The sequence below is a fragment of the Misgurnus anguillicaudatus genome, chromosome 13, assembly GCF_027580225.2.
Source record: "Misgurnus anguillicaudatus chromosome 13, ASM2758022v2, whole genome shotgun sequence".
Taxonomy (NCBI): Eukaryota; Metazoa; Chordata; class Actinopteri; order Cypriniformes; family Cobitidae; genus Misgurnus; species Misgurnus anguillicaudatus.
This window is the reverse complement of record NC_073349.2, coordinates 27,191,724-27,214,267: the sequence shown is the minus strand read 5'-3', so window position 1 is coordinate 27,214,267 and position 22,544 is coordinate 27,191,724. Positions and strand designations below refer to the sequence as shown.

At 35.3% G+C, this 22,544-nt stretch overlaps 1 protein-coding gene across 3 annotated transcripts in view; it reads right to left on the bottom strand.

Annotated features, from left to right (window-relative positions):
- plekhg5b (pleckstrin homology domain containing, family G (with RhoGef domain) member 5b) overlaps positions 1 to 22,544 on the bottom strand; it is an 86,609-nt gene that overhangs the window by 59,075 nt on the left and 4,990 nt on the right. For 2 of the 3 annotated variants that reach the window (XM_073875512.1, XM_073875513.1), the window contains exon 3: positions 10,349 to 10,425. In XM_073875512.1, the coding sequence (XP_073731613.1) occupies positions 10,349 to 10,425 (77 nt within the window). Of the gene's footprint in view, positions 1 to 10,348; positions 10,426 to 18,711; positions 18,851 to 22,544 lie in introns of those variants that run through there. The other variant, XM_073875511.1, reaches the window with a different exon arrangement.

The window sequence follows — 22,544 nt, the reverse complement described above, 5'->3', positions numbered from 1 at the left end:
GGGAAATGTGATGTGGTTGAGTTTGAAAAAATGGCGGCCAAGAGGCATCTGGAGCACAAATTTATTGTAAATAAAGTTACATTTTTATACCTTTCAATTGCATTAATAGCGAGAAATTGGTATTGTAGTTTTCAAATATGGGATTAGTTATCACAAAGGCATTCTTTGTTTATATTTCAAACAGAATTCCATTACGCTGCCTATGAAGTCTGTCCGAATGCGTTTCTCTGAGCTGCCTTTATTGCCCCATGAGCCAGGAAGGCCACAAATCAGCTACCTAAGCTTTTTTTTTTGTGTTGCGATCTTTAACAGTCTGCCTGGAAACAACACAAAGGCGTCTGATCGAAGAAGAAGAAAGCTTTCATGTTTACATTAGCGACAATATGCTTCATTAGGTTCAAATAAACCATGTATGTTTAAAAGTATGCAAGGTATCTTAACGTGTTTGCTATTGGTGTTATAAACTGTAGAGACGTTTGTGTCGTAAATGATAGTTGTTGCACAACGCACTGTTATTGTAGTGACATCTCCAAGCACCTAACATGACGAGGCACAAAACGAAACATGATTCGTTACTATACGTGTCAGTCATATGGACTCCATCTTGGCAGTCCTTGGCCATTCAAAGTTGCCGAGGATCTGGCAATGCGAGACTAGGCTGTGCAATATACCGCAAAATGCAGATGAGCATATCGCAATACATTTGAGATTTAATTTTCACAATTTAATAGGTAACCTAGGGTAAAAGTTGATGGTGATAATATAGTATTTGGCACGCAAAGGCTAGTTGGGATATGTTTGCGCTTACATAATATTTATTTTTTTACATTGTTAAAATGTCTGATTCCTTTCATGCAACAGTAAAACATGGATGTTTACTTGCAGAAGTTATCGTGATGCTTTCTTTTCCTGGAAATATGAAACATATGTTGGTTATTTAAGTGTTTAAATATATTTATAAACAACCGAAATGGGTCTTAGGAAAAAACCCTGTATCGCATACCCAATGGCGCATTATTTAGCATGCATATCGCATATCGAATTTTACTTCCATCCCGCACAGCCCTAACAACGAAGACAGGTAAATCTTTCTAAAACCCCAAACAGATGACAGCATAGCTTGAGTTTACAGAGATTTATCCCGGTATAACATAAATCACCACTCCCTCTAACATAATCATCCCTCTACAGAAGAGCTTTGTTTTGTTATTGCATCAGCATGATAATTTTATGGATTAGGCGGCCTTGGTGTAAAATTGCAAGAAAATGAAATTACGCTGACAAGAGATTTGAAATTCAGAAGTTTTTGTTTTTGGATAAACACAAACTCAGTATGAGATATGAGCTAGAGATCTGCTCATCGAATAACACTGCCTTGCATAATCGGGAATTGCATTTTGATATTTTTAAGACGGATGTTTACACACATGTGACCCCAGATTTACTCAATGATTTAAATCTTTGACAAGACCTTACTCAGTCAATTATTAGATATCAAGCCAAGGTTATGTTTTCAAGTTATGTCAGACTTTGCACAGATTACTATCAATGGCTCGCAATGGCTATTAATGCATCCCTCTTAAAGAATAAGCTTAAATATCAGATAAACATCTTTAGATTCAACAGAAGGTCTAAAGATACATCTTTTCCTCTGTTTACAGCAAATACGTTTCATTTTATTTGATGCATTTGACTTATATTTTAGCATTCGTGCATTCAAAGTTTGCTAAGGATTTAATCAGGTTGTTTGCTCTCTGGGAATCAAACTTGGTGCAATATTTTACCAGTTGAGCAATGAAGTATTTTACATCATATGGCTTATATTCTCACCGACCTGAATCACAGCGAGTTTTAAAAAAGTTTCTTTTTTGGTTTTATGAAGAAACCTGATCTAAAGTATTACAGGTCTCTAAACAAAACTGTCCCTTTGGTATTCAAAGTAAACTGCAGCAAGCTTTACTTAAGTCTTCTAAAATTAGATTTAAATAAATAAGAGAGAGAATATACATGGCGTGTTTGGGGAATAGCATCCCTCAGCAAGTCCCTTCTTCAATTCCCCGCTGTCTGCTTCAATTAAATATAGTCTATATTTATAAAGGCAGACAGCAACAACACAATTACCTGAGGGGATCAGGTGCTCCAGGCGAAACAATCGTGAAGATTTAGCACAAGTGCCTCTATGAAGCTGACATCCGACCATAAAATAGCCCTTCGTATCAAAATACAATAATACATTTACACAGGCCATCAGTGCTTACATTCACAAAAGCCTGGCATACAAGTTGCCTTCCTTTCAATTGGCTTCAATAAATATTATACATCATTTTTTATTTGCTTATGCATTTAAAAACACACTGTAAGCGTTTAAACATCATGGCTGAGTTACTTTATGCACTTGGGTCAATGACGTTACCTTCATTATTTTGTGTCCATATGGATCAATTAAATGTAAAAGGGTTAAAATTTCAAAATAAATTTGCAGATTACTTGCATACATTCTCTTTTTTGAGGACCAAGTCTAAATTTTCTGGTTTTATTTCATTTTGAAAGAATATTTGGGGGATATTGCAAAAATGTCAATGTGGTGTAAACCGGTCTGTGTCAATTGGTGTAACTAGTATTAACTAGAAAATATAAATATATTCATAAAAAATGTGGAATAAAATTTAATCATCTAGTTTAGTGTAATGTGATTTTTTTTACACACATTTTTACATCATTTGTCAAAACATTTTTAGAAAACTGAGCTGTTTTCAGCATATGTCAGGACAAATATTACAAAAACGCATTAAAATTTACATATAGAAATAACTAATTAAATTATATATTTTTTTATTTCTTTGCTGATTACGCTTACATGCCATCAAGGTGAATAAAATATTTAATATTTCTCATTCTTTGGCACAATTGGGGGTTACACCATTTGACATTTTCAGGTCCATTCAGTCTTAACTTTAATAAAAATGGTGCAAATGTCATTTTTTTATTGCATAAAATTAACATAAATACAGTGTGCATTGAAATAAACTGATGCATGCTTTTAAAACGTAAAAGTTTTTTGAATTTCTCATCTTGCCAAACCGTTTTTGTCACTGACCCACTTATGTTTACGAGGGTTAAAAGACATCAAATTAACATTTCCCAACATTGTACCTGACAGCTCAACTCATAAATTATTATTATAAACAGGATGCTTTCCTCATGACACCTTTCGCAGATCTCAACAAGTCCATTAGCAGTCATCATGCTTTATATTACCACCTATACGAAGAGCTGAACACACAAGTACAGTTTATGTATCCGTTTCTGAGGAAAAAAAAATATTTCGCAATACCTTTTTCCTAAGAAGGTGTACAAACCTACCCATGAAATACCTCACAGAGGGGAAGGTGTGAAATATTTCCCCTCGTGGGATTACTGATGTTATCTCGAACTTCCACAGAGTTGAAGACACTAATTATAAGCCCAGATTCGATCAGTTTCAATATGTACTGTAAATAACAAATGTCTGGCTATTTATCCAAAAGCCCTTATTATTCAGAACCGCTGTCGTATTCGATGAATAAAAACGTTCGCAGACTTGCGGTTTTTGTGATGGATGGCGGACTCACGACCAGAGGTCTCAAGCACAAGACACTCTGCGTATCCTCCATTGAAAACTCATTATCCTACTTCTCTTAAACTGCCAGACTTTTGCGCCCATCCCACATCCACCTCACCGCACTGCCAACAGACGCTCTCCAACAGCTCGATGGCCATTATGCAACAGTGAAATCATGCATTCGTCTGGGCCTTCGCTCGCCTGTGAGACATTACCTCGTCCGATCAGCCTAAGTTTATGCTTTCGGCGGTTATTTAATGGCTAAACAATCTGTGAGGAAAAATCGGTAGGAAATTGACAATGATGGGGTGCAGGCCTTAACCGCTCAGACAGTGTGTGACAAATGAAAACATACACTGGATTTGGAAAGTGAAAAACCATGCGCGGACAGACAGGCACAGTCCCACTAACTTTTAGTATTTTGACAATTGCATAGCTGATAAAAACTGGGGTCTTCTGACGTCTGTAGATCAGTGGTCTCCAACGTGGTGCCCGCACGGAGTCTGTGAGTTGCCTGCTCACTCACAGACTCTATTCTATTAATAGCTTCAATTTTAATATTTATTATTATGCTTCTATTATGCATGTTAACATTTTAAACAATGATAAAAACATATCAACAAGTAAAATGAAATTAAAATCAACAAGTAAAAAATATCCAAAAAGCACTAGCACAGTAGGGGTGTAAGGAAAACATCAATATATATGAGTATCGTGCTATTTTCTTTGGCAATATCATACAGATTCTTAAAAAAAAAAAATTAATATTTTAAAGGAAAACACCACCGTTTTTCAATATTTTACTATGTTCTTACCTCAACTTAGACGAAGGAATACATCCCTATCTTTTTTCAATGCGTGCACTTAATCTTTGTACAGCGCGTCGTGAATGTGTTAGCATTTAGCCTAGCCCCATTCATTCCTTAGGATCCAAACAGATATGAATTTAGAAGCCACCAAACACTTCCAGGTTTTCCCTATTTAAAGACTGTTACATGAGTAGTTACACGAGTAAGTATGGTGGCACAAAATAATTGTTTGGAGCCATAGGAATGAATGGGGCTAGGCTAAATGCTAACACATTCAAGAAGCGCTGTACAAAGGTTAGGTGCACGCATTGAAAGAAGGTAGGTATGTATTAATTCATCTAAGTTGAGGTAAGAACATAGTACAATATTGAAAAACGTACAAGATCATACAAGATTCATGGCAGTTGTTTCGTTTAGAGTTTACTTCCCGACCACTGATAGCATGTTTCTTATCTTTGAACTTAAACAGTTACAGGATGTACTTGCATAGGGGTGTGCCACAATTTTTTTGCTACGGTTTGCAAATGGGGGTGTGTTTTCAATGACAGCTTTCCTAAAATGCAATCCTATTATATTCCTAAAATAGGAAGTATCCCAATATATCACCCTGCTTTATACACACGCAATGTAGCGCAACATATTGCAGCGCAACAACATATGGTGATACGTGTTGCATCATGAGATTCTTGCCGATACACCCTATAGCACAGTGTTGTATATTTTTCTCACATCATCCCAAATGTTTCCAACAACAATTAAATCCAGAGAAATTAGCCATTTAAGTCATTGTTGAAGCAAAATTTTTGAAATGATAAAAAATGTGGATGCTATGGCTGTCACGATTATGACATTTGGCTGATGGTTAATTGGCTAATAAATTGTGAAAAATTTTTAGGGCTTTGACGTTTTATTCTCATAGATTTTTTGTTTGTTCATAAAATTATTTTTACACATTGTTGTGTAAATATTAATACACAACACATATTTAAAAGTAATTATTAAATTAATATATCTTTCAAAAACTGAAAAAAATCCCTACATTTGAAATCACCGTATTTGAAATGTGTTTTACTTGGCAATTCATACTGCTTATCAAAGTTTTGCAGTATTTCGTTAAATGCTGTTTTTCCGTTTTATTAAATGCCTTTGCAATGTATCGTGAAAGAGCGCCATTAGATACGTTCTCGTTTATACAGGCGCTGCAGCTCCCCTTAGTGGTTTTTAGAGAGATATGCAATCATTGCGGTGATCTAAAAACTTTGGCTGTCAACTTTTATTAACAACACTGGCTGGGTAAGAGTTAAAAGCACAATTGCTGAAATGTCTTGAAAAGCATGAAAAACTACCCAGTTGAATTTGCTAATTGATTATTGGATGCCTAGTCAACCAACCCTGAGTCATCCCAATGAAAAGTAGAGAGAAAACAGAAATCCCATTATGACCCGAACAGTCTGTGTGGGCCAATGGCCAAATCTTACAGCTCATAAATGGTTTTGAAAGGAAGCATGCAGGATTATTTATTAAAAGAAACTATTACAGTAGTCACGAACTGCGGTTACCCAAAGTTACTCATAAATCATCAAAGTAATGAAAAGCAAAATCTTTACGGGGCATTTCATGCAAAATAAGAAATGACGAGCAAATGATTCGACAATGGGCTCCATCACTCATCAGCACAACTCGGGAATAGATTAACAGTGGAATAAAGAAACATGATGAAAATGTTAAATTATCTAAGAAAAATGAAGAGGGTCCCATTCCTTGGAGGAAACTTTAGCGCAAGCGTTTGCCTGAATAATGGAAGATTCATTTAGACAAGGATGAGGACAGATATCTGATACGTTACGCGCATCCAAATGAATGTAGGGCACTCAGCTGTTTGTTTTTGGTGAGGTAGTTTTCTCTGGCGACGCACACCTTGCCCGATGCTGTCTGGTCCTGTTGGGTGGTGAATAGAGGTAATTGGCTCAAAGCGATAGATGCACGCTCAGACTGGCCAATCTCTACACGGAAACAGACACACGATACACAATGGTCCGTTTCTTTCATGCATCAAGTAATTTAGTAGCATACATTTTTTCTCGTTAAAATCATCCAAATATGTAAATTACTTTAAAAGATATGTTTGAGTAGAGACATGTTGGGTTCACATAACCAGCTGAATACTACTCACTTTAAGTAATCCAGTACAGGGCACTTTTACTTACAAAAGAAATTAAACGCATCTGACTGAAAATTGAGAATTTCAACAACAGCGAAAACTATGCCATGCTTACATTTACACATTTAAAGGGACACTCAACTTTTTTTGAAAATATGCTAATTTCCGAGCTCCCCTAGAGATAAAAATTTGATTTTTACCATTTTGGAATCCATTTAGCTGATCTCCGGATCTGGCGGTACCACTTTTAGCATAGCTTAGCATAATCCATTAAATCTGATTAGACCATTAGCATCGCGCTAAAAAATAACCAAAGAGTTTCAATATTTTTCCTATTTAAAACTTAATTCTTCTGTAGTTACATGGTGTACTAAGACCGACGGAAAATTAAAAGTTGTAATTTTCTAGGCAGATATGGCTAGGAACTAGTGCTGTGACGGATCGCAGTTGATCCGCGGTTCGGCTCGCATGTGATTCGCGGATTAATATGCAAATTTGAATAGGGAAAGTTGATCATTTCCAACATAAATCAGAGCACATACACACAAAATTATCTCCACAGTATTCTTTTTCTAATAAAAACATTTGTTTATGTCGAAAGTGTGTGTATAGATTAGAAGCAGAAACCAGTCTGTGCTTCTCTTAAAGAGACAGTAACCTCAATTAACATGCTTAAGTTTTGTCATTAATCAAACAACCCAAGACAAAGAGAAAATCACTTCTGTGGCTCTAAAAATAAATAATAATATTTAATTCGTACAATAAAGACAGTGTTATGATTCATTTAGTTTGATTTCTGTACCTAATGCTAATTTTAGACCTTCCTTAATGTGCAACTTTGTTCTTTTTTTATAAATGTTTGTAATTTCTTTATTTGTAAATAGATTTTTCAACCCTTTTTTTTGCTGATCCGATCCGTGCCTCAAAAACCGTAATGTGATCCGAACCGTGAGTTTTGTGATCCGTCACAGCCCTACTAGGAACTATACTCTCATTCTGGCATAATAATCAAGGACTTTGTTACCGTAACATGACTGCAGGAGGTGCAATGATATTAAGTAGTGCCCGAAAATAGTCCCCTGCTATTGAAGGATACAGTACTTAGGAGACTATTTTCGACTGCCGCGTAATATCATTGCACCTCTTTGGTAATTTTTTTAGGATGATGCTAATGGTCTAATCAGGTTCTATGGATTGTGCTAGGTAACAGTTTATTTCAAAAGTCCACTTTAGACATTTTACTAAGTAACTTTGCAACAACTTATGAACTAAACTGTCTGCTTAATATCTAATAACACTTTATTGCGATGATATATCAACAGACATTCAACTGTCTATAAGTATCTTTGCAGGTGCATGTCAACTTATTCCACTAACCTAACCTAAACCACTAACCCTTACAGTCTACTAATACTCTAATGACAGTTAGTTGACATTATAAAAATATTTATAGTTAGTAGGATGTCTAAAGGGGACAATCAAAATAAAGTGTAACTTTGTGCTAAGCAATGCTAAAAGTGGTAGCACCAGACCCGGATATCGTCTGAATGGATTCCAAAACGGTAAGAATCAAATGTTTAACTCTAGGGGAGCTGAAAAATGAGCATATTTTTTTTAAGTGTAGTGTCCCTTTAAATAAAAGCAGTTTAAAAACGATAAAAAGCAAGCGAGTGAGCTATTCTGAAACTGCATTGCCAAAGCATCGAAGACCTGCATTTAACCTCTGTTGTCAGCATTGTTTGACACTATGAATAAATGCAATCCACTTTAAACCGGTCTGTAGGCCTGAGCAGGTTGTGCAACAGAAGTGATGGTCATGAAGTGTTGGAAAAGACACAGACTGTGATTCAGCCTGTAGCTTTATCATCCAACATCTAACAGCAAAGTGAAATTGACAATAGAGTAACAGAAAAAAGTCCTATTACTAATTTACTATTTATTTTTAAAAGGAAATGCATGCTTCAAAAATGAATTTTTAACACAAATTAAAACAGCAGAGTGCTTAGCTGTTTGCCATTGTGTTGCTAATGTGTTCAACAAGTTTTTAGCATCTTTCCTTAGTAAACAGTACTAATGATGACATGCCAGCTTTCCTTGCCCAGGCCTGACCAACAGAGTGCCATCTTAAAGAAACAATTGGCATACATATACATTACCATGCCATCTCTCTACCTCCACCTAGTGGTCAGGGTGTGCTACAGCAGCGTAGGAAAATACATAACAGGTATGTACACAAGTCTACGTCTTTCAATCCAATGGAGTGATAAATGAAGAAGCAAAAATGAAGACTAAAATAAAAGTCTCACCGCTCATATTTGTCAGTGCATAGCAAAATAGACAAAACTGGCTCAACCAATGGCGTGAGGTTGGGGCGGGACAATCTGTCTGATCAATACAGTATTCATTCACTTCATACATTACTATCAAAATTGCTTAAATTACGCATCTTTAAGGAATCTTAATTCATGGACTTCAAAATTGTATCCAGGTGCTCCTGAATAGCTCAGTGGTCATGGGTTCAAACCAATGCATAAATGTAAATGAATCACCTGACCTTAAATGTATTGCTTAAAAAACAGGAACAAAAAGTTAACATTAAAACTGAATCATATCAAACGTACACCAAAGAAGTATTTCAAGTACGCGAACAGAAATGTACAATAATGAGTGACAAAGATAAGAAAAAAATGAACCCCCCCACCGTCCTCCATAATCTCCTTACGTAACCGCAGCCCGTGACCTCGGCGCCAGACGAGGTTTCCTACAGACCGACCTCCTACTGCGCTCCTGGTCACATAATCACAATGCCTCATGTGCTCACTTGGACACATAGTGCTGGACAATATGGCCAAAATTTATATCGCAGATATATGTCGCATTACATCTCCCATTTTCCCTCCTATATGTTGTCACCATTGGAAGCTGTGACTTGATGCAAACTAATCCTGCACCTTCTTCTTGTACTTTTAAGTGATAGCTCTTCTCTGGGCAAACACCCAACCAGATTAATTGATCGCATGGTGACAATGATATGATTGGACGTGAGGTACAGATAAGCAATTTAAATCCGATAAGCCATTCCATTTTCTTCGCCATTCCGGAAAGCGGAGCTCATGGTTGCTAAGCTACGAAAGATGCCACGGGAGTGCGCTTAAAAAGGGAGAATCACTTTGACCCCACATTTAACGCACGTTTTTAGACGTAATATGTGAACAGCCAAGGAGAAACCAGATCACCGTTATTGAATAAAGAATACACCATTAAGAGTACTAGAATGAGACTAAGCAAGCTCCATGCTGTAGTCTCTGTTGTATTTCCTTTAAATCTCAAAATAAACTGAGCTCACTTCTCTCTATTCTCAGAACAGATAGGGAATAAATAACAGTTCCTGTTAGGTTGTGACAAGACAGCAAGTACCATTTCAGGCCATCTTCAAAGTCTTCTGTATGGTAAGTGCTACTAACTTAACCCCATCTTTTGCTAGTGCAGTACAGTTCAGCTATTTTTATAAAAGCACAGAAATGCTTTGGGTGGACTATAAAGGCAAACAGATTGCAATGCAAGGACAGTCCTGGTGGTTGTTTATCTCAGCTCATAATGGGGAATTTATTTCACAGTCTGATGGTCAGAGAGACGACCACATATCATAGCAGGACACAGGGGCTTTAGCTAATCCTTAAAACTACAAAACCTCCACTAAGAAGCAGACAGAGAAGAGAGACCTTGCAGTGGTCTTTATTAGGAGCTCAGCGGTGTTTTGAAGATGTCTGATCTTACCTTTGTGGCGTGACGGTGGTCCATGCAGTCTGGATGCTGACACATCATACATTCCTCTTCCTGAGCGGCCTTCTCATCTATAACATTGAATCATGCAAATGAAAACAATGTTTAAAACATTTGATGATTAAGAGATGATGAAGTTTTACTTTTTTTATATAGAAATGAAAAATTTGTAATATGTGATCTTGGACCACAAAACAAGTCATAAGTCGCATGGGTATATTTGTAGCAATAGCCAACAATACATTGTTTGTAGTGCTGCCTCACGATTAGTCGCGACTAATCATTTGCAGAATAAAAGTTTTTGTTTACATCATATGTGTGTGTGTACTATGTATAATAATTATGTATAAATACACACACACGTATATAATTAAGAACTATTTGCATGTGTATATACACGTTTATAAATATAATTTACATTATATATAAATATAAATATTTATTATATAGACGGTTTCATCGGACGCACGTGATACACGTCTAGATCTGAACCTTACTTCCGGTTGCGTTTTTTTAATGGTCTAACTAGTTGCTATACTGATCTCTTGAACAAATGCCTTTCCTAAAAGGTTTCCTAGGTAATCTATGTGTTGTTGTTTTGCTTGTTATATAAATAAACAACGTTTAAAGAACTTTGTTGTTATTTATTCTTAGCGGAGTTTACCGGAAGTTACGTGCGGACCGCGACAGCCCCTTGTTTATGTTGTTACTGCTGAAACGGTCTATAAATATATTTTTTCCTTAAAATGATACATGTATGTGTGTGTATTTATATATACATAATTATTATACACAGTACACACACATATATTATGTAAACAAAAACTTTTCTTCTGCAAACGATTAGTCGCAACTAATCGTGAGGCAGCACTAATTGTATGGGTTAAAATTGATCGATTTTTATGCCAAAAATCATTAGGATATTATGTAAAAGCATGTTGAATTAAGCTTTTTTTGTAAATTTCCTTCTGTAAATATGTCAACAATCTATTTATCATTAGTAATATGTGTTGCTAAAGACTTCATTTGGATATTTTTAAAGGCAATTTTCTCAATATTTACATTTTTTGCACCTTTAGATTACAGATGTTCAAATCGTTGTGTCTTGGCTAGGGCTGCATAACGATTAATCGCGACTAATCGTTTGCAGAATAAAAGTTTTTGTTTACATTATGTTTGTGTGTGTACTGTGTAAAATAATTATGTATATATGAATACACACTGATATTTAACAAATATTGACATGTGTATATACGTTTTTATAATTATAATAAATTTATATTAGGGCTGGACATAGATTAATCTCATACAAAATAAAAGTAATTTTTTGCATAATATATGAGTTTGTGCTGTGTGTAAATATTATGTATATTTAACCACACATACACAAATGTTTTTTTATATATATCATTTTTTATTTATATAATATATATAAATATAAATAAATATATATACACACATGTAAATGTTTCTTAAATACATACATAAATGTGTGTGTATTTATATATACATGATAATTACACACAGCACAAACTCATATGTTATGCAAAAAATTACTTTTATTTTGTATGAGATTAATCTAAATTAATCTATGCCCAGCCCTAATTTATATTATATATAATTATAAATCCTTAATATATAAATATATTTTTTATTAAAATTATAAATGGATGTGTGTGTATTTCTATTTACATAATTATTATAAACAGTACACACACACACACACACACACACACACACACACACACACACACACACACACACATACACACACACACACACATTAGAGATCACAGCATGACCCTAAAAAGACAATGGCTTTTTAATGAATGCTAATAGTTTTATTTGGTATATGCTTTGAATATGAAAATGTAAGTATCTTCACATTTGCTGTGAAAGTCGACCCAACAAAAACTTTCCATTAAACTATAACTTCTCTCGGCTTACAGAAAAGTATTCACAGAAAAATTCCAGATATCTTTTCCATCTGGAGCTTTAATCACTTAAAATGTGCTTTCTTAAGAAAATCAGAGCATCCTTTCTTTTCAGTTTTGCAGGAGTCAAAGCGAGATGTTGAGAATCCAAAACTAATCAGAAAATATATGAGCTGCAACAGCTAATTGATAAAAAATAATAATAATTTATTATGAAAATAGTTATTATCAATTAGTTGGTCTGTGACATCACCACCATCTGCTTAAAGCAACACCAAAGAGTATTTTTTACCTTAAAATAACGTTCCCAAAAAAGTTTCAGTGGTTCATCCACTCAAAACAGGGTGAACGGCACTTTCACATTCGCTTTGCAGCCCTCTATCGGCCAAAACCGCACTAAAGAAGTTTCCCACCGTCTGGTCGTGGTCCTGTAGTTCGAGTGAAAACTACAAAAACTTGCTTTACGGCAGACCTACAATCCAATCAGAGCCAGCTATGCTGCAGTATTTACGACAGTGGTAATGAACAATTACGCTTCTAACCTGTAGGGGGAGCAAAGAGCAATAAGTCTTTAGTGTTGCTTTAATACAGCAAGAGATGTGCGTTTATAGAGTCAGGCTCTTTTTCATACCAACCCATTCTCATGAAGTGCGCATAAATTGCACCCAATGTGAAAAGTTGTGCAATACATACGCCAAATTACAATTTTGAATGCATATGATACGCCAGTCTTCCATTCACTTAATACGGCACAACTTTTTGTGTCATTTTATGTATTGTTTTGGTTTCTTAAATTTTTTCTATTTTTTACACCATTGTTGCTTGGGTTTGGGGTTAGATTTGGGTTTTGCTTTAGGCTGTCATTTATTATACAGGTTTCTCCATATTTTTGTCAATTTTTAAAACATGGTCGCTTGAAGTTGGTGTTAGAATTGGTGTTTGGGTTAGGATTTCATTTTATGTAACAAAAACCCCAAACCCAAGCGACAATGGCAAAAAAAAAATACATAAAACGTCATGAAGGGAAGGACTGGCGTATCCATATACACAAAAAATTGGAATTTGGCTTGTGTATTGAACGACTTTTCACACTGCCTGCTAAATACGCAAATCATGAGAATGTGCTGCTGTATACAACGCCGAGCTGTGCAGTTATAAAGTCCGATGCTGTTTCTGCAAAAACATTGTGAGAATACACTAAACCAAAATGATTAAATAATTATTAATAATTAAAAATATATAAATAAATTGTGTTATCCAAAACAACATTAAAATGAAATAATATTAAAATATAAAAAATAAAATATATAAATAAAATACAGTGTAGTAACGTGCATTACGTAATAATTTTACTTTTCTGAAGTAACGAGTAAAGTAACACATTACTTTATAAATGTACACATTAATATTTGAGTTACTTTTTTAAAAAAATAATGTGAGTTACTTTTCAGTTTAATTCATTACATTTTAAAATAATGTACTGAATTAAATTGAACATATTAACGTAGAATTATGCACTCTGTGCGACTGAGCGGAAACAGTTTGAGTTAGAAATGATGTTGGCAGGCCTGAGTTTGACATTTTTGCAATAAAAAAAAACACCTGCAAGGCCTGAAAGAGATCAAGCCTTAGCCAAGTAAGAAAAAGTAACGCAAAATTAACGCAAGCATTACTTTCCATGAAAAGTAACTAAGTAACGCAATTAATTGTAATGCATTACTTTTAAAAGTAACTTTCGCCAACACTGATAATATAATATAATATAATTAATATAATATAATATAATATAATATAATATAATATAATATAATATAATATAATATAATATAATATAATATAATATAATATAATATAATATATTGCACAGGTTAAAATGCATACAATTTTGAAAATGAATGTTATGTTATAATGTTATTCAAGTAATGACATACATTTTCAAATTTGGATAAATTGCATAAACAGTAAGAGCAAATCCTTCTAACAACCATAAAAAAAGCAAAGCACAAGACAACGGAGTCCACAAACCCTGTGGTCTTATCAGACTGAGACCACACAGCAAGGTCCCTCGACCTGCACGGTACCACGACATCTTTCCATGTATAGACAGATTGGAGGTTTCTAACAGCGTGTTTACATGTAGCTTTTGTACAGGATTTTATGGGGAATGTGAGGAATGCTTTAGATCTGAATTTATCCCTCTGTCCTGTACCTCAGAGATGGCTGGCACCCAATTGAAACTAAAAATCGTGGAACTGTTCTCATGCTTTGCTGTGGATACCAAACTACTGTCAGTGATGCATTACATAATGCACGTCGTCTACTGGAGGACACATGGCAGACGGCAGCAGACTGCCGGGGTTTCATTGACTGTCAGACATGCAGCCAACTGCAGTATCACCACACAGTCAAGATGAAAGATGAAAGGGTTTAACTGTAGTAACAACAACAGCAATGTATTTATTGCAAAACAATTATAACAGAACAAAGCAGTGGAGGGATATGATTAGCCATAACCAATCAATTCAAGAAATAATTAAAAGCACTGATATGTTTTTGTAGTGTTATATACACTGTAGAAATATTATATGATGAGACACAATTCTTCAGAATTATGTCATGTTTGGAAAAGTGGACTGAATTTTAAAAATCTCCACAAAACAGGATTATCATAACTAATAATTAGGGCTGCATAATGATTAATCATGACTAATCGTTTGCAGAATAAAATATTTTGGACAATGAGGCAGATTTATTATTACTTAAGTAAGTAGGAATGTAACGATTAAAGGGGCCATGGCACAATATTTTTTTAAGATGTCAAATAAATCTTTGGTGTCCCCAGAACACATATGTGAAGTTTAGGCTCAAAATACCATATAAATAATTTATTATAGCATGTTAAAATTGCCACTTTGTAGGTGTGTGCAAAAATGTGCCGTTGGGTGTGTCCTTTATAATGCAAATGAGCTTATAAAATTCAAACACTGATCACAATGATGGTGGTTTGTTGCAATTAAAACTCAATTGTGCTTTTCTCTGCACTAAATGGCAGTGCTGTGATTGGATAGTGCAGATTAAGGGGTGGAATTATTATAATAAGAGCTCCTTATGACAAATTTCAACGACCTATTTTTTCATGTGCTTGTAGAGAATGGTTTACCAAAACTAAGCTACTGGGTTGATCATTTTCACATTTTCTAGGTTGATAGAAGCACTGGGGACCCAATCATAGCACTTAAACATGGAAGTCAGATTTTCATGCCATGGCCCCTTTAAATCTTGTGTCCCATTAAAAATGCCAGTCTGAAATCGATTCTGAATCGCAAGGCTGCGATTATGTGTTTCATGCACAGCTTGTGCATGTACTACAGCATTTGGTCAGTAGAAGTCCTTAGACTAATAATGATTTTAGATTGATAAGTCGTTTATAACGTGTATTTAAAAAAGCAACACTCGCTAAATAAAAATCATTCAAAATATTTTTATTATCATGAAAATTCCTGAAACAATTTAAAGAACAGCGATATAAATATTCCTGTAGAAATTTCCTGGAATAGCGTTTGTAATGCTACTTCTTCTGTGGCACAAAGGAAGTTTCTGCACGAGAGCGCCCCCTGGCGTTCAGGATTTCACCGTAATTCATTCAAATTCATTCATTAAGAAAACGCACATTTGCACGGTTAATCGTTACAGCCCTACAAGTGAGCCTAAAGTATAAAGTGGCAAAATTTTGTAAACTTGGAGAAGTGTTAATAAAAAAACCAAGAAGTGTTAGCAGTACAAACACAGTCCTGCATGTCCCCACTGTTGTTTTGGTTATACTCGCACATGCCTACAGAACACTGTAAAAGAAATTCATGCTGCACTTACACTTTTAAGTTTATTCAACTTGAATTTACAATTATTTCAACTTTCTTGACTAGTAAGTTTCACTGTAAAACAACTTGTCGCACTTACATTTTTAAGTTGAATCACTTAAATTCATAATTAATTTAAACTTAGTAATAGAGGTCTTCTTGGGTCCAAAGATATGTACCCGACTCGAAATAACCGAATCACTTTATACCCGAACCCGACGTGAATAAATAATTTTTTTTTAAAGAAAGACCCGACCGGAGACAAACCCGAGAAATTTAGAATCGAGTCCGACCCGAACTAGTGCCATTTTTTTTAACCGAATGTAAACGTCACTGACGTGTGTGCATTCTGCAGACCCACACGCAGCAGTCAGACAGAAACAAACTCCGGTGGCCTCGCAACTAATTTGGCGAGCTGCTCCATTCGTTTTACTTTGTTATCTGACAACGACACCAAGGTAACCGCTAAAATGTACATTTAAAATTGACTGACATGTCTGTCTCAACGAAAATGAACCTACCGCCAGCCAGACAATGTCGCATATGGGTCGCAAGCGCTCTTGGCAAACAGATGAGAGGTTTGAAAAGGACACTGACGCACACATGCGAGAGAGTTCAGGTCATCTCGGGTCAGTTCAGCAAAAACACATTCATTTTAAATTACTCGAAACCCGATGCCGCTATTATTGTATCCGACCCGTGTCCGAGGCACATGTGAAACTGTTAGACCCAAACCCAATCGGGTCTCGGGTCGGACCTCGGGTTTTCAGATCTAAGTGGACCCGTGAAGATCTCTACAGTAAGCAGATGTAAAAATGATAAAAAATTAAGTTGAATTAGCTTAGGTTATTTTAACTTTATTTATAGCTCCTCACTAATTAAGGACGTTTAAATTAATTGTAAATTCAAGTTGATTAAACTTAAAAATTTAAGTGCAACAAGGAATATTTACAGACTAATTTAATACATGCCCATGACATCACCCCTTTCAGAGATTTACGTTTTTGTAGTTTACATGGGTGATTCTCACGAAAACTTGGTTTTAAAAATGTCAAGCATGAAAATGTAAAAATTGCTTAAATTTACTTTTTTTCCCACCAGACATTGAAAAACAAAGTCTGGAGTTAATGGGAACATTAATTTAAAAACTTTTACTTATCATTTAACACTTTTTGTAACATAATTTAAAAAATTAGTCCTAAAAAATCTCATTACCGCAACAGTCAGAAAACATCAACACTGACATATTTTCAAAATGACATGACAAACCTGAAAGACCATAATTTGGAGATTCTGCACATGCATTTAAAATCAAAGTATTATGCATCTATTAATTAAATTAACATTTAATAAGCATCTGTTTCGGTAATGATAATCAAAATGTCGTGTAAGCATTCTGACAAGACAATATTTCAAATTAACTGTAAAAAAATGATCTTACCTGGTAGCCATCTTGAAGTAACTGGTCCATGTGCTTGGTCACTCCAAATCAAACTTTATTAAAATTCTGTATGTGTGCTTAAACTGTTCTCAAAAAGTGTTGCGGAGGATGAGAACATCAGGCATGGACACATCATTTTCCTAATTTTTCTTCATTATTATTATACATGAATATTTAGTAAATATTTTTTCTGTCATCTAAAGTAGTCTAGCAAAACATCAATTTATTTTTTTTTCTTAATATTTTTGTGTTAATTTGATTAAATTACAACATAACACATGTTCAAACACAGCCGGACACATTGCGGTAATGAGAATTTCAGCAGAAAATGAGATAAAATTTACAATTATAAATTCTTCTGTTGAAATCACACATTGTGCAAGGTAGAACACAGTATTGTGTTAATTCTGATGCTTTTTAATGTTACTATATTACACATTTAAAAGCTAAAATTAGTGCCGTGGTGTTTCAATGGTTTCGTGAGAATCACCCACATGCAGATGATAAGGCGTTGTTTTAAAAACTTTATAATTTGCAACAAAGTCTGCTTTTACAGGACCCAAAAATGCCGTTGTCATGTAAATGATCAGCCAAAATAAGTAAAAACATTGTTGAGTAAACGGCCCCAGAGAGAAAATTCAAGTCAATAGAGTGATATGCAAAAAAAAAAAACTTTGATTAAAATTAAATTCCAATATATTCATGTTTCCTCATTAATTTAAGTGTATCATCAGCCCAAACAAGTTCCTTTAAATTAGTGGGATGTTTGTTACAACTTTACAAAAATCTTTTTTTTATGATTATGTGAAAACAAACGATTACCAGGTTTGTTTTGGATATTCTATTCAATAATATAAAAAGCAAGCCCTCTTTGATGTAATCGTGTTATATAAAGTTTCATATTTTAAATATGTGCATTTCTAACCTGGTCCCTTCCTACCCAAATAATTCAATGTGTCACCTTTGGCCTGCTTACTAAAAAATAAAGTCATGATTTCTATAAAATTGCTTTCAAATGGTATGCACACTGTAAAGTGCCATACAAATAACACTGACTTCAATTTAGAAAGACTGTATGATTCTGGTTAGTATGAGAGAGGTTTGTATCAATGGATTAGGCCTTACCATAGACATCATAGATAACATCCAGAGAGGAAGACCACGAGTACCGTTCCACCCCTAGCTCTGTCAGAGAGGATGGGAGGGACTCGAGCTCATAAGCTCCCCGTTTCCTCCAGTACAGGAACATTGTAAAGCACAAAACTAACTAAATCCAAGTTGTCTTTAAAGGCTGCTTTCAAAGAAATAACAGCCACTTAGGTGATAAACAAACCCTCAACATCTAACACGGCACCTGTGATGTCTGCAGTAAACACTAAACTGGAAATATCCAACAATTCTCCATAAAGTAGACACCTGCGGTTACCTCATCTTCTCTATCAATGAAACCTTCCTTTGATCCAGCTGTACCAGTTCCAAACCCTAATAGTGTCAAACTTAACGCGCCAAAACCGAACCCGTTTTCCAAAACAGTGCGAATTTTGGCACCCATTTCATAGCAACCGAATAAATCACGATTGAAAACATATGACCGATTCCTTCTTTCAATCTCTTCGAAAACTGTGCGGCCGGGCTCACGAATAGCTCTTTAAAACCCATCTGTATCTCCATTGGCACATTGGTGTCCCTCTAAGCATTCTGGGCAATCGGACCGAACGACGGGGGTGTTCGACCCACACCATCAGACAAATGTTGCATTCATGCAGAGGTAAAGTGCATGCTGGGATTGACAGACTGGACAAGCATGCGAGAAACAAAGAACTCTTGCAAAACCCTCCTACACAGACGTTGAACTCTGTCTATAATTTTCACAAACAATAAAAGCCAGACATTTCTTCGCTTTGATTAGAGATCCGTTCCTCCTTTATCGGGAGAGATTTATGCATTACGAAGGCCGTACGACTGCAATAACATCTACAATGCAGTCAGCTGTTTCCGTAGAAGGTCATCGGCCGGCACAACCTCCCGATAAGCCTGCAATTATATAAAGCTGTACAAAGGAAGAGGTGTATGCAAAGATGAATGCCATCATATTTAATTGCTTTTATGAGTTTATGTCAAGGGAACACGCCGGCAATGCTTGGCTCTCATCATGTAGCGAAGAATTATTGTGAGAACGTCCTGTGGCTGATTCATAGGGGAGGGAAAATGTAGCAAAGCCATTCAGATGTCCAATTTTGGGATAAGAAATTAAAGGGTAAGGCTGGGGCAGGAGTCGGTCTTCTGAGACATATGGTAGTAATCCGAACCCTGCTTTGAAGTTGCAGCTTTTTAAAATGAATCGACCCATCGTGTGCTTAAGGTACAGGGAAGCCAATTTTATTTTATAGAAGAGTCAATGAATTTGAAATCTTTCCTTTGCAATTTTAGTGTCCAACCTGGATATTCCACATTAGCATGTGTGCGTTTGAATGCAAAAGTGTGTCTGTTTTCTTCTGAGCGAGGGTGTTGACAGTTTGATTGGAAAATAGTAGGTTAACATATGTTTTGACAAATGGCATGTCATATGCTTAACCCTTGAAGATCCAACCAAAACATTTATAATATTTTACTAAGCCTAGGCTCCATGCTTTGTCTGCTTGCTAGAATCACAGTCAGAAATCCTTTAACAGGTAACAGACCGACTTTAAACATGAAAACCACATGGTCAGATTTCTGCTTCCTCGCACCTGCAGGACGGCCATGCCTTTCATCTAAACCCCGTTTTGCAGAATCCCTAAATGTTACTGTAACAGCACGGGGTGTTTAGTGATATAATGAAAAGCTAGACTGTCTTTCTCTGTGCACAAGCAGATATTAGAGAGATCATCCCTGGCAGAGACGTGGTCATTAGCAAGGCTGAGATCCGCCTAAGATTTAAGCTGGGGGGAGGTTGCACGCTAGAAACCTCAGGAAACTTTACAGCCGGTGAGAGATATGGGATGCTATAAACTGAGACTTAAAGCCATTTTAATCGGCCATAACTCTTCCACCTCAAGAAAACATTTCCCTGCCAATGATGATTTTTTTGACGAGTTTTTGCGGGAATCTGTAATTCCGCTATTATACACTAGACTAATTTAATTAATTTTAAACTCCTTGTATGTTTTAATAATCGTTCTGAATCTGATTTATAACAAAATTCCTTTACAAAAATGCAATTATTTCAGCTTTTTGCTAAAAAATTTTTTTAAGAAACTTACCCATATTTAAGAGGTTATAAAAAGAGAACAAATGAAGACAGAATGAAAAGTTGTTTCCCCGTTTTGTTTGTTTGTTTGAAAGCAGAGGGTCTGTTTTTTTCATTTGATATAATTGTATGTTTCTATATTTATAGAAGAAAATTTTGCTGCACTGCAAAAATTACTTTCTTACTGCAAAAAATTGTAATGAAATTCTAAGTTTAATTAAAAATTAAAATTAAAAGTCTTGTTTTCAGTGCAAATATCAAAAAATTCTTGAATCAAGATGTATTTTCTTGATGAGCAAAATGACCCAAGAAAATAAGTTTAGTTTTTAGACAAAAAAATATCAAAATTAAGTGAATTTGTGCTTAAAACAAGCAAAAATATCTGCCAATGGGGTAAAAAAAATCTAAAAATAAGTTTACATTTTTCTTAAACGTTTAAAGAAAAAAAATCTCACCCCATTGGCAGATATTTTAGCTTGTTTTAAGCACAAATCCACTTTTTTTTGTCTAAAAACTAAACTTATTTTCTTAGGTCATTTTGCTCATCAAGAAAATACATTTTGATTTAAGAATGTTACTTTAGATAGAACTAAACACACACACACACACACACACACACACAAAATCACAAAGAATGCTGGTGGGCAACTTAAAAAAAAAAAGGCTGGCGGGAAATAAAAGGTGTAGTGTTTAATCTTAGCGGCATCTAGTGGTGAGGTTGCGAATTGCAACCAACAGCTTATCCACGGCTCACCCTTCGCTTTTGAAACACATAGAGAAGCTACGGTAGCCGCCACCGGACAAATATGTCATCGTCGTAGACAACTTAGTAAAAAAAATTGTCCGTTAAGGGCTTCTGTAGAAACATGCCGGCACAAAATGGCGACTTCTATGTAAGGGTAAACTCGGTGTGTGTAGATAAAAAGGTCTCGTTCTAAGGTAATAAACACATAACGGTTGATTATGAAAAGTCTTTATACACCCCTGATAATATAGTTTTGTATATTATTTTGCATTTCTGTCAAAAGATCCTTCTAAAAATTACACACTGCACCTTTAACAAAGGTTCTCAAAGGGTTCTTCACATTTTTATTTCAAAAAATCATTAGGATATTAAGTGAAGATCATGCTCCATGAAGATATTTTGTACATTTCAAACAGTAAATATATAGCAAAGGTGTTTATCATTAGTAATATGTGCCGCTAAGGACTTAATGTGGACAACTTTAAAGGAGAAGTGTACACAAAAGCGTTTAAACGCGGCTAAAACGCCGGGCAGACACTGACTGTAGACGCTTGACAGCTTTTTTTCAGCCGAGTGCTTTGGTTGCTATAATACTTTTGCTTTGTTTAACAGTCAATGAACAATGCGCTGGCTGGTTGTTGTGATATTTGTCCCGCCCTTCTTCCATTGTGATTGGAAGGCAGAGTGAGAAGTGACATTGATAAGCTGAACTTTTAAAGCAACACTAAAGAACTCTGGCTCTTTGCTCCCCCTACAGGTTAGAAGCGTAATTGTTCATTACCACTGTCGTAAATACTGTAGCATAGCTGGCTCTGATTGGATTGTAGGTCTGCCGTAAAGCAAGTTTTTGTAGTTTTCACTCGAACTACAGGACCGCTACCCGACGGTTGGAAACTTCTTTAGTGCGGTTTTGGCATTTTTGGAATTTTGCCATTCACCCTGTTTTGTGTGGATGAACCACTGAAACTTTTTTGGAAACGTTAT